General features: G+C 54.3%; 1 protein-coding gene across 1 annotated transcript in view; it reads left to right on the top strand.

Annotated features, from left to right (window-relative positions):
* The first annotated feature begins 392 nt into the window (after positions 1 to 392).
* Positions 393 to 12,143, top strand: part of CFAP221 (cilia and flagella associated protein 221) — a 51,165-nt gene continuing 39,414 nt past the window's right edge. The window contains exons 1-5 of the mRNA XM_082261922.1: positions 393 to 515; positions 968 to 1,068; positions 4,161 to 4,247; positions 5,241 to 5,336; positions 9,705 to 9,805. Of these exons, the coding sequence (XP_082118048.1) occupies positions 401 to 515; positions 968 to 1,068; positions 4,161 to 4,247; positions 5,241 to 5,336; positions 9,705 to 9,805 (500 nt within the window). The 5' untranslated portion in view covers positions 393 to 400. The remainder of the gene's footprint in view (positions 516 to 967; positions 1,069 to 4,160; positions 4,248 to 5,240; positions 5,337 to 9,704; positions 9,806 to 12,143) is intronic.

The following is a 12,143-nucleotide window of genomic DNA, read 5'->3' as shown; positions in this document are numbered from 1 at the left end:
TCCTCCGAGACACCCGGTACACCCCCTCCCCCCTCCTCCGAGACACCCGGTACACCCCCTCCCCCTCCTCCGAGACACCCGGTACACCCCCTCCCCCTCCTCCGAGACACCCGGTACACCCCCTCCCCTCTCCTCCGAGACAACCGGTACACCCCATCCCCCCCCTCCTCCGAGACACCCGGTACACCCCCTCCCCCCCTCCTCCGAGACACCCGGTACACCCCCTCCCCCCCCTCCTCCTCCGAGACACCTGGTACACCCCCTCCTCCGAGACACCCGGTACACCCCCCTCGCTGGTGGCATCTCTTACAATCCCATGTAGGGGGAGGGGACATTGGGGGGGGGCGCTCTGTGTTCTGATGATGTTATTCCTCACCAGGTGACCCGGATCTCTGACGTCATGGAGGTCGCCCGTCCCGCCACCTTCCCCCTCCCCCGACATCAACCAATGAGGGAGAAGAGGACCGGAATCCCTGAAGAACCGCGACCCGTCCCCAACCACCTACTGGAGACAAGTCAGTGACACCCCCAAATATGACACCCCGTACACCCTACATACTACACCCCAAATTATGCACCCCATGTACCCCACGTCATACACCCCCCTTCTACTCCCCATACATTGCTCTGTCCTCAACCACCTGCTGGAGACCAGTCAGTGTCACCCCCAAATCTGACACCCCTAAACTATACACCCCACACACTGCACCCCATATACCTGTCCCCGACCACATGCTGGAATCCAGTCAGCGTCACCCCAAAATCTGACACCCTTCTATATCCCAAATCACACACCCCGTACACCCCATACACCCCATACACCCCGTACACCCCATACACCCCGTACATACACACTCACCCATTACATCTGCTACACCCACCCTGTGTGCCGCTCCTCTCACCCATTTCCCAGTATATCGCCCGTCTCGCCCCGTTGTCCACTGTACAGAATTTGTTTGTCTTGCAGAGATTTACACCCAGCTCGGGCGGAATGGATCTGTGGAGGCGGAGCCTGCTGTCCTTCATTTTGGGGGATATGAAGTCGGGAAATGTCACCGGCAGGTTCTGGTGAGTCCCATTCTTCTTCTTCTACTTTATTATGAGGGCCCCCCCTCCACACCCCAATTCACCGACATCCATCTGGCAGTGTGTGTGGTCCTGGGGTCCGGGGGGCCCCTGGTGGAGGGAGTGAGCAGAGTGCCCAGAGTCTGGGGGTGCCCCCGGTGGAGGGAGGGGGCAGAGTGCCCAGAGTCTGGGGGTGCCCCCGGGTGGATGGAAGGGGCAGAGTGCCCAGAGTCCGGGGGGGGGGGTGCCCAGAGTCCGGGGGGTTCCCTGGGTGGAGGGAGGGGGCAGAGTGCCCAGAGTCCGGGGGGTGCCCCCGGGTGGAGGGAGGGGGCAGAGTGCCCAGAGTCCGGGGGGTGCCCCCGGGTGGAGGGAGGGGGCAGAGTGCCCAGAGTCTGGGGGGTGCCCCCGGGTGGAGGGAGGGGGCAGAGTGCCCAGAGTCTGGGGGGTGCCCCCGGGTGGAGGGAGGGGGCAGAGTGCCCAGAGTCCGGGGGGGTGCCCAGAGTCCGGGGGGGTTCCCCGGGTGGAGCGAGGGGGCAGAGTGCCCAGAGTCTGGGGGGTGCCCCCGGGTGGAGGGAGGGGGCAGAGTGCCCAGAGTCCGGGGGGTGCCCCCGGTTGGAGGGAGGGGGCAGAGTGCCCAGAGCCCGGGGGGTGCCCCCGGGTGGAGGGAGGGGGCAAAGGGGACATGATGATGTCATCAGTGTAGGAAGTGAGTGCAGTGCACCACTCCTTCCATGTCCTGGCTGCATTCGTTTTCTTGTTTGCTGGTGATCCTGCCTGTAACACTTCCTGTCCTCAGGTGACAACACTCCCTCAATGTACTGTATCTATACAGGAGTGTTGTCACCTGAGGACAGGAAGTGTGTTGGGACTACAGAACCCCCCCCCCTCCTTGTCTACACACCATAGAGGGAGTTGTTTTGTAGTTCACAGAGGGATCTGGGAACAATGTAACCAATAAGAGTGCAGCACAGGCTTGGAACACAGGAAGCGATCTGATCTCCGGATTTCTGGCAGGATCATCAGGTAATAATTGAACAGATATATTGAGATCAAACAAGAGGGGGAGAGGGAATTGGCACTGCCGGAAATAGGAGATATATATATAATGGTGGATGGATGAGATGGTAAAGGACAAATGTGTAAATAAAATAATTGTGGTGATAAAAAGTGTCCAATTATCACATAGATACACAGATATTCTCCAATCACTTGTGTGTAAATAACGTACATGGGGTATATATCCATATACATCGAATAAATCCAACATACACGCAGTCATCTGACAAACAGAAAAAGTGACTCTGTGACGATCCGGGCTCATAAAATGTCAGCCCAGTAAGTGCCCGTTCACATACGAGCGACGCTACTTCGAACCGCGACCTCCGAGGTCGCCGTCAAGCAGCGCACCGCGACCTCGGAGCGGCCGCCACAGACTTCATAACATTGAAGTCTATGGCGGTCGCCTCCGGGTCGCCCCAAAGAAGCTCCGGACCCTTTTTCTAGGTCGGAGCGACTTGTGTCGCTCCTATTAGAACCGGTCCGCAGCTTCTGTATGGGAGGCGACCTGTGAGGTGACCAGGTCGCCCTAGTGTGAACCGGCACTTAAGTGACTTTGTGACATGAAGTGCAATCAGAATAAATGTTGCAACAAATTATTAGTGAGAAATATAATAAATATCAATTCATAAAAGGTTTAACAAATAATGTGCCAAAAAAGGAGAAGGGAAGGGAGAGTGGAAATGGGGGACTGGTGGGGAAGTCCAGTGGTGTTTGGTAATATAAGGTGAGTGGTGCCCCCCAATAATGGGAAATCAAACCGTACGCAAAATCTGTAAGGTGAGTACTGATATATTAAAGTGACATGTGCATATATTCCAAGGTGACAGATAGGTGGGGGCCCAAAGTGACTCTGATATAGATCACCAGAGTGCCTAACCCCACACAGGGGTATTAGGCAGGGGTAAATATGACATGAGACCCCAGCCCCCGTAAGAGACCCCATTCCTGGTATGAGACCCCAGCCCATGCATGATACCTCAACCTCAGTATGAGACCCCCGCCAATGCATTAAACCCAATACCTGACAAGGACCCAAGCCCAAGCATGAGATTCCAACCCCAGTCACAGTATGAGACCCCAGCCCCGGTATGGGACTGCAACCCCAGTATGCGACCCCAGACCAAGTTTGAGATCCCAGCCACAGTTTGAGTCCCCTATAGCAGTATGAGGCCCCGGTATGAGATCCCTATCCTAGTATGAGGCTCCGGTATGAGATTCCCCCAGCCCCGATGTGAGACCCCATCGATAGTTCGAGACCCCAGCCCCGATATGAGATCCCAGCCCCGATATGAGGCCCCGGTATGAGATCCCCCCAGCCCCAGTGTGAGCCCCTGCCCCCAGTATGAGACCCCGCCCCCAGTATGAGACCCCAGGCCCGGTATGAGATCCCTATCCTAATATGAGGCCCCGGTATGAGATCCCCCCAGCCCCAGTGTGAGATCCTGTTCCCAGTGTGAGACCCCGCCCCCAGTATGAGACCCCAGCCCCGGTATGAGATCCCTATCCTAATATGAGGCCCCCGGGATGAGATCCCCCAGCCCCAGTGTGAGACCCTGTTCCCAGTGTGAGACCCCGCCCCCAGTATGAGACCCCAGCCCCGATATGAGATCCCTATCCTGGTATAAGACCCTGGTATGAGACCTCTATCCCAGTATGAGACCCCAGCGCCCATTAGGAGGCCCCGGTATGATATCCCAGCCCTGATATGTGACCCTGTTCCTGGTATGAGATCCCCAGCTCCATTTTAAGACCCCATTCCCAGTGTGAGACTCCACCCCCAGTATGAGATCCCTATCTTGGTGTGAGACCCCAGCCCTGTTATGAGAACCCATTCATGGTATAAGACCCAAGCCCTTGTATGAGACCCCAGTCTTTGGATGAGCCTGGACTCCAGCCCCCCCCCCCCCCACGATGAGCTCCAACCCTCGCCCCGGAATGAGACCCAACCCCGGCCCCCAGGATTAGGACCTGCTGGTGGCTTTGTAGGATGTACAGGATTGGTGGATAATATTCGGAATGTTTTGTCTCCTGAACAGAAGCTGATCAATGTCTCCCCGGACGTCTCCAATGTTCACATCATCCCCCCACAGAGCAAACACTTCACCATCAGCTACAAGAAAGCCGTGAGTACCTCCAGTGCAGAACCCCACCCCCCCATCCAATCTCCGCCCCCCAAAAGACGCAATGCCACAGGTAGTGCTGCAGATCTAGAGTCAGGGCCACCATTGGAAATAGTGGGGGCCCCATCTTACCTGACAGCCCCCCCCCCTTATCAGTGCAAGAGGCCCACCTTGGTGGAGCCCATGACAAGGGTCTTTGCGTTGTTGATAATGTCTCTTCAGCCCTTCCATCAGCTCTGGACCGAGCCCACCCCCCCGCCAGAGCATGTTATTACAGTAGATGAGCACCACGTCCACCTATTTAACCTCCTGCCCTCTGTGTAACGCATATGTGGGGCGATGCAGAGGGGGGGCTTTAACCCACAAATGCGTCTGTGGGAGGCAGAGGTTCCTGTGTGCCGAGAGTCCGCTCACTGCTCGCTCCTCCCACCACAGAGACCGAGCTGTCAGTCTGTACAAGTAATGTGTGACAGCCAATCAGTGGTCGCATGAGAAGGCAGACCTACCCACTCCCCCCCCCCCTTTTTCCCAGGCATAATAACCCCCCAGTAGTGCCGTAGACCGAGGGGGCCCTCCGGCGAGCGCTGCCTTAAGACGGAGGGGGCCCTCCGGCGAGCGCTGCCTTAAGACGGAGGGGGCCCTCCGGCGAGCGCTGCCTTAAGACAGAGGGGGCCCTCCGGCGAGCGCTGCCTTAAGACAGAGGGGGCCCTCCGGCGAGCGCTGCCTTAAGACAGAGGGGGCCCTCCGGCGAGCGCTGCCTTAAGACAGAGGGGGCCCTCTGGCGAGCGCTGCCGTAGACTGAGGGGGCCCTCTGGCGAGCGCTGCCGTAGACTGAGGGGGCCCTCTGGCGAGCGCTGCCGTAGACTGAGGGTGTGAAGTGAAGAAAGTAGGTCCCAGCAATTCTCCCCCTTCTATCCTATTGGATGATCCTCCATACTTTTCCTATATTGGAGGTAATTTGGAGCCTCGCTGACCTCCTCTATATCTCATTCACAGAATAGACTTGTCCCCGGTTTGGCTTTTACCGTCCACGTCCAGTTCATTCCGGATGAGTGGAGATATTACTACGACTGCGTCCGCATCCACTGCAAGGTAATAACCATTCCCTCCATTGCTGTGCTGTGTGTGTCAATAAAGTTATTGATTGATTGCCGTTTTCATCCTTCTGTGTGGAGCGCAGGCTGGTCTATGGGTGGAGCAGGAAAGGTTCACATTTGGGTGAATATAAATATAAAGTGTATCTAAAGACAAGAAGTGTTTCAGTTTGGGGTGGAGTGGGGAAGTTCTATCTGGTTTGTATTGCTGGCTGGGTGAGATTCCCCTTCTGTTCATCGTGGTATCAGTGGGGCAGAAGATGAAGAATAGAGGGGCAATCTTCCATTGGGGACGCCTGATCTACCTATAGGTGAACCCAGAAACCTGGAAAGCACCTCGTATGTAGTCCAGATACAAGATCATTCCAATGAACAAACCTATAGAAGACTTTTAAAATGACAATCCTTAAAAGATCCAACACTTTTCAGGGGTGAGAACGACCCCCTTCGTCTGGGACTGAAAAAGGGGGTGAGTTCCAGGCTCCTGAAATGCGTTTTGGATCTTTTAAAAATTATTTTATTTAATCATGAAGACGTCGGCCAAATTATAAAAGGAGTGGAAGTGAATGACCGGAGCCTACAGAGCGCAGATCAGGACTATTGTGTTCACCGAGTTCAGCCAATAAGGCCAATGTTGTGTCAATGGAGCGCACCTGACCTATGGGGACACCCGACCTATGGGGACACCCAATCTGTGCAGACACCTGACTTGTGGAGACACCTGACTTGTGGAGACACCTGACTTGTGGAGACACCTGACTTGTGGAGACACCTGACTTGTGGGGACACCTGACTTGTGGGGACACCTGACTTGTGGAGACACCTGACTTGTGGGGACACCCAATCTGTGGGGACACCTGACTTGTGGGGACACCTGACTTGTGGAGACACCTGACTTGTGGGGACACCCAATCTGTGGGGACACCTGACTTGTGGGGACACCTGACTTGTGGGGACACCCAATCTGTGGGGACACCTGACTTGTGGGGACACCGGACTTGTGGAGACACCTGACTTGTGGGGACACCTGACTTGTGGGGACACCTGACTTGTGGAGACACCCAATCTGTGGAGACACCTGACTTGTGGGAATGCCCAATCTGTGGAGACACCTGACTTGTGGGGACACCCAATCTGTGGGGGACACCTGACCTGTGGGGACACCTGACCTGTGGAGACACCTGACTTGTGGAGACACCCAATCTGTGGAGACACCTGACCTGTGGAGACACCTGACCTGTGGAGACACCTGACCTGTGGAGACACCTGACCTGTGGAGACACCTGACTTGTGGAGACACCTGACTTGTGGGAATGCCCAATCTGTGGAGACACCTGACTTGTGGGGACACCCAGTCTGTGCAGACACCTGGCCCGTGGGGACACCTAATGCAGGGCTCAACAAATCCCAGGTGCTAGGTTGCCATTCACTGGGATCACACAGCCCGAGCTGACACCACCTCACACACTCCAAGCTTGGCACTGAGGCTGCTGCCAGCTCCCGCCCACCACGCCTCGCCATTGGTTGAGTGACTTGCCAGTCTGGAGTAGATGGGCGACAGTTGGCCTAGACGGGGGTGACTAGGCCAGTTGCTCACTTCCACCTGGGTGTCAATGGTGAAGTGGAGTCCCTGACAAGTGAAGTAGGGGAATAGAGCAGGCCTGAGGAGCCCCGGGGGGCAGATGGTTGGGCAGGGGTCTGAACACTGGGCTGGAGGGGTGTTGTATCATCTATGTTGGGGCAATACACACCTGTGTGCTGCCAATGGTACAGGGATACCTCCAGGGTGTGTGTACACTGGGGACAGGGGTTGATAGGCGACTACAAGTCCCAGCATGTGCTGTACCTCCATTGCAGAATGTAATAGAACTACAAGTCCCAGCATGTGTTGTACCTCACTTATTATGATTGTAAATTTACTAGATTCTTGGGGATCCTAAGGAGGTTAATAGGGCAAAATCTGAGAGGCATAAACCTGTGTGTGTAAAGATACACATCAGGGCTGTATAGGAGAAGGGGTTGTCATTGAAAATTAAAGCTTTGTTAGTTAAAAAAAAATTTGGCTCCTACCCACTACCCCCCCCCGTGTATACAGACTCCCATCCGGTTTGAACGCCCCTTCTGTGGGGACACCAGAACGGTGCAGTGGCTGAACCTGTGAAGACCTCCATGAGTTGATTGATTTTGGTGAATGTATCGGTTGGTCGGGTTGCATCTTCGCTGTCATTCCCGTGGATTGGCTGCTCAATGCACTCTCTAACCATTGCTTATGGCACAATTGATCAGAAATGGCCCATCCACTGATTGGTGGTGCCTCTGGTTAGATTGGAGGTGCCTCTGGTTAGATTGGAGGCGCCTCTGGTTAGATTGGTGGTGCCTCTGGTTAGATTGGTGGTGCCTCTGATTAGATTGGTGGTGCCTTGTTGTGCCTCCGGTTAAATTGGAGGTGCCTCTGGTGATTGGTGGTGCTTCTGGTGATTGGTGGGGCCTCTGGTGATTGGTGGGGCCTCTGGTTAGATTGGTTGTTGGTGTCTCTGGTTAGATTGGTGGTGCCTTGTTGTGCCTCTGGTTAGATTGGTGGTGCCTCTGGTTAGATTGGTGGCGCCTCTGGTTAGATTGGTGGCTCCTCTGGTTAGATTGGTGGCGCCTCTGGTTAGATTGGTGGCGCCTCTGGTTAGATTGGTGGCTCCTCTGGTTAGATTGGTGGCGCCTCTGGTTAGATTGGTGGTGGTGCCTCTGGTTAGATTGGAGGCGCCTCTGGTTAGATTGGTGGTGCCTCTGGTTAGATTGGTGGTGCCTCTGATTAGATTGGTGGTGCCTTGTTGTGCCTCCGGTTAAATTGGAGGTGCCTCTGGTGATTGGTGGTGCTTCTGGTGATTGGTGGGGCCTCTGCTTAGATTGGTTGTTGGTGTCTCTGGTTAGATTGGTGGTGCCTTGTTGTGCCTCTGGTTAGATTGGTGGTGCCTCTGGTTAGATTGGTGGCGCCTCTGGTTAGATTGGTGGTGGCTCCTCTGGTTAGATTGGTGGCGCCTCGGTTTAGATTGGTGGTGTCTCTGGTGATTGGTGGTGTCTCTGGTTAGATTGGAGGTGCCTTTGGTTAGATTGGAGGTGCCTTTGGTTAGATTGGAGGCGCCTTTGGTTAGATTGGAGGCGCCTCTGGTTAGATTGGAGGCGCCTCTGGTTAGATTGGAGGCGCCTCTGGTTAGATTGGAGGCGCCTCTGGTTAGATTGGAGGCGCCTCTGGTTAGATTGGAGGCGCCTCTGGTTAGATTGGAGGTGCCTCTGGTTAGATTGGTGGTGCCTCTGGTTAGATTGGTGGTGCCTCTGATTAGATTGGTGGTGCCTCTGATTAGATTGGAGGTGCCTCTGATTAGATTGGTGGTGCCTCTGATTAGATTGGTGGTGCCTTGTTGTGCCTCCGGTTAAATTGGAGGTGCCTCTGGTGATTGGTGGTGCCTCTGGTGATTGGTGGGGCCTCTGGTGATTGGTGGGGCCTCTGGTTAGATTGGTTGTTGGTGTCTCTGGTTAGATTGGTGGCTCCTCTGGTTAGGTTGGTGGTGCCTTGTTGTGCCTCTGGTTAGATTGGTGGCTCCTCTGGTTAGATTGGTGGTGGCTCCTCTGGTTAGATTGGTGGTGCCTCTGGTTAGATTGGTGGTGGCTCCTCTGGTTAGATTGGTGGTGCCTCTGGTTAGATTGGTGGTGCCTCTGGTTAGATTGGTGGTGGCTCCTCTGGTTAGATTGGTGGTGCCTCTGGTTAGATTGGTGGTGGCTCCTCTGGTTAGATTGGTGGTGCCTCTGGTTAGATTGGTGGTGGCTCCTCTGGTTAGATTGGTGGCTCCTCTGGTTAGATTGGTGGTGCCTCTGGTTAGATTGGTGGTGGCTCCTCTGGTTAGATTGGTGGCGCCTCGGTTTAGATTGGTGGTGCCTCTGGTTAGATTTTACTTCCACTCCTCCACAGTCTGTCTGAACCCATTGTAGATCCTTTCTTGTTACAAACATTCAGAAAACCTGACATTCACCGAACATTCAATGCAGGGCCATGTGGTTTTATATGATTCGCCTCCTTTATAAATATGTGATACAAAATAACCGTATGTAACAAAGCTCTGCATCATCCCACAATGACCAATCATAACGGAGCCAGAAGATGGTCATTGGTCGGTATTACGTCATTTATTGAACAAACTCCGTGAACCCGTTATGTGTGAACTATAAGAAGTAGATTTGGGGGGTTTGATCTGAGAATGGATCATTCATCATCAGATAATTGTGTGATATATAATAATAATAATAATATCCTGGTGATCACTTCTAATGAGCGATTGTCCTCTCCCCTCCCCCTCCCCCGGCATTGCTGTGTTCCCAGGGTGATGAGACCCTCCTGGTGCCTCTCCATGCCTACCCGGCCTCCAATCTCCTGGACCTTCCATCTCACATTGACTTCCATGCGGCATCTCTGGGTCGGAGGTGAGTCGGGATACCAGCGTCCCTCACAGCCACAAATGAAATGACAAATATTGATTTTCTCTGTCTGTTTGCTCTGTATTCCTATCAGCTGCCATAAACTGGAATGTACAATGTAGCGGCTGGTAATGGCAGGATGTGACCCCCGGGGGTCATTGTGCACTAAAAGCCCCAGACAAAAGGCGGCTGGATAAACTGCCCCTCTCTGGGGGATGGAGGGGGGGTCCTGCTGATTGCTCCTCTTATTTCTACAAGAAGGTGAACACTTTCCATTCATATCCTGACACTGATGGTAAACATGGAGTACAATGGGATCACTGCTAATGGGGATCAGATTTTCGGGAGCACTATGAGGATCACAGCACAGGCTGCCATGATCCGGCCAGGACGGGTTCATTCTAAATACACATTTTAACAATACAGTGTGCAAAGAAGGCCAAATGTGTAATGTGTACCTCATTCCTGGGGGGGGGGGGGACTCTTCTTCATTGGGGGGGAATTTACTAAAACTGAAGAGTTCAGAATCTGGTGCAGCTGTGCATGAGAGCCAATCAGCTTTTATCTTTAGCTTGTTCATGTAGCACTGCCCCCTTGAGGACTGCGGAATTCTTCACCTTTTTTTGGGTCCCTCTGGGTTACCATTAGCAACTGCATACACAAATTTAACCCTATACTCTCCGGCTCAGTCAATTATCAGTCTAGGGGTTGTAGTTGTTTTATTATAAATGGGGATGGGAGAAGGGATGAGTGTTCACAGTTGATGAGGACTCCTATCTGAAGGTACAGCCAGGCTGCAGATTCGTCTTGCCACTAGATGAATTTAAGGTAGTCTCTGTAATGAAGACTTGATTGAGCAACTATCTTCAGGGTAATCGCCTAGCACCCCCTTTCATTGCACCAGCTGACACCCGTCTTCTGACTACTCTATTCCAGGGTGGCCCCCTCACAGGTCAGGCCCTCAGACATGATTCCCTGTACTCACAATACTGTTTTTCCGGGGTCTCCAGTGTCTCAACCCCTCTAGTCAGCTCTCCTGGACCTCTGGGTTCCGCTCCTTCCTTCTGGCTCACCAGGTTGACCGCCTGTGACCACATGCCACCAATGCAGAGGAGGAGACAGCCGTCGCCCTCTTTCCGGGACTCTGTTTACCAGCCAAAGACGCCGAGCACATGTGCTCCTGGCTTTTATATCACACCCCAGAATGCACCGAGACAGCCTGTCTGTGCCAATCACTGGGGCTGTATCAAAGCCTGTGTGCCCATTGGTCTGGTTTCCTCCACTGTCCAATATGCCTCCCTATTGGACCAGTTTGGACACTCCCAGACCAGATGAATCACACACTGAGCACCATGAGCAGACCTCACTCACTGATAAGCAGAAAGCTTATGGATTTCCCTTCTGTTCCTCTGATGGGCAGACAGCCAAAACTATACTCTCTCACTAGCACCTAACTAGGAGGGTGGTACATTCACCCCCCACCAAACCGAGCCATGTCCTCACTGGCACCTACCTAGGAGGGTGCTACATTCACCCCCACCCCGCCAAACTGAGCCATGTCCTGACTAGCACCAACCTAGGAGGGTGGTACATTCACCCCCCCCCCAAACCGAGCCATGTCCTCACTAGCACCTACCTAGGAGGGTGCTACACTCATCCCCCCGCCAAACCGAGCCATGTCCTCACTAGCACCTACCTAAGAGGGTGGTACATTCACCCCCCCCCCCCCCAAACCGAGCCATGTCCTCACTAGCACCTACCTAGGAGGGTGCTACATTCACCCCCCGCCAAACCGAGCCATGTCCTCACTAGCACCAACCTAGGAGGGTGCTACATTCACCCCCCGCCAAACTGAGCCATGTCCTCACTAGCACCTACCTAGGAGGGTGCTACATTCACCCCCTGCCAATCCGAGCCATGTCCTCACTAGCACCTACCTAGGAGGGTGCTACATTCACCCCCCCCCCCCGCCAAACCAAGCCATGTCCTCGCTAGCACCTACTGAGGAGGGTACTACACTCACCCCCCCCCCCCCCGCCAAACTGAGCCATGTCCTCACTAGCACCTACCTAGGAGGGTGCTACATTCACCCCCCACCAAGCCGAGCCATGTCCTCACTAGCACCTACCTAGGAGGGTGGTACATTCACCCCCCCCCCCCCTGCCAAACCAAGCCATGTCCTCACTAGCACCTACCTAGGAGGGTGGTACATTCAACCCCTGCCAAACTGAGCCATGTACTCACTAGCACCTACCTAGGAGGGTGCTACACTCACCCCCCCCCCTGCCAAACTGAGCCATGTCCTCACTAGCACCTACCTAGGAGGGTGCTACACTCACCCCCC

Source organism: Pelophylax lessonae (assembly GCF_965119305.1).
Source record: "Pelophylax lessonae genome assembly, chromosome: 6".
Lineage (NCBI taxonomy): Eukaryota > Metazoa > Chordata > Amphibia > Anura > Ranidae > Pelophylax > Pelophylax lessonae.
This window is presented reverse-complemented; position numbering and strand designations above follow the sequence as displayed.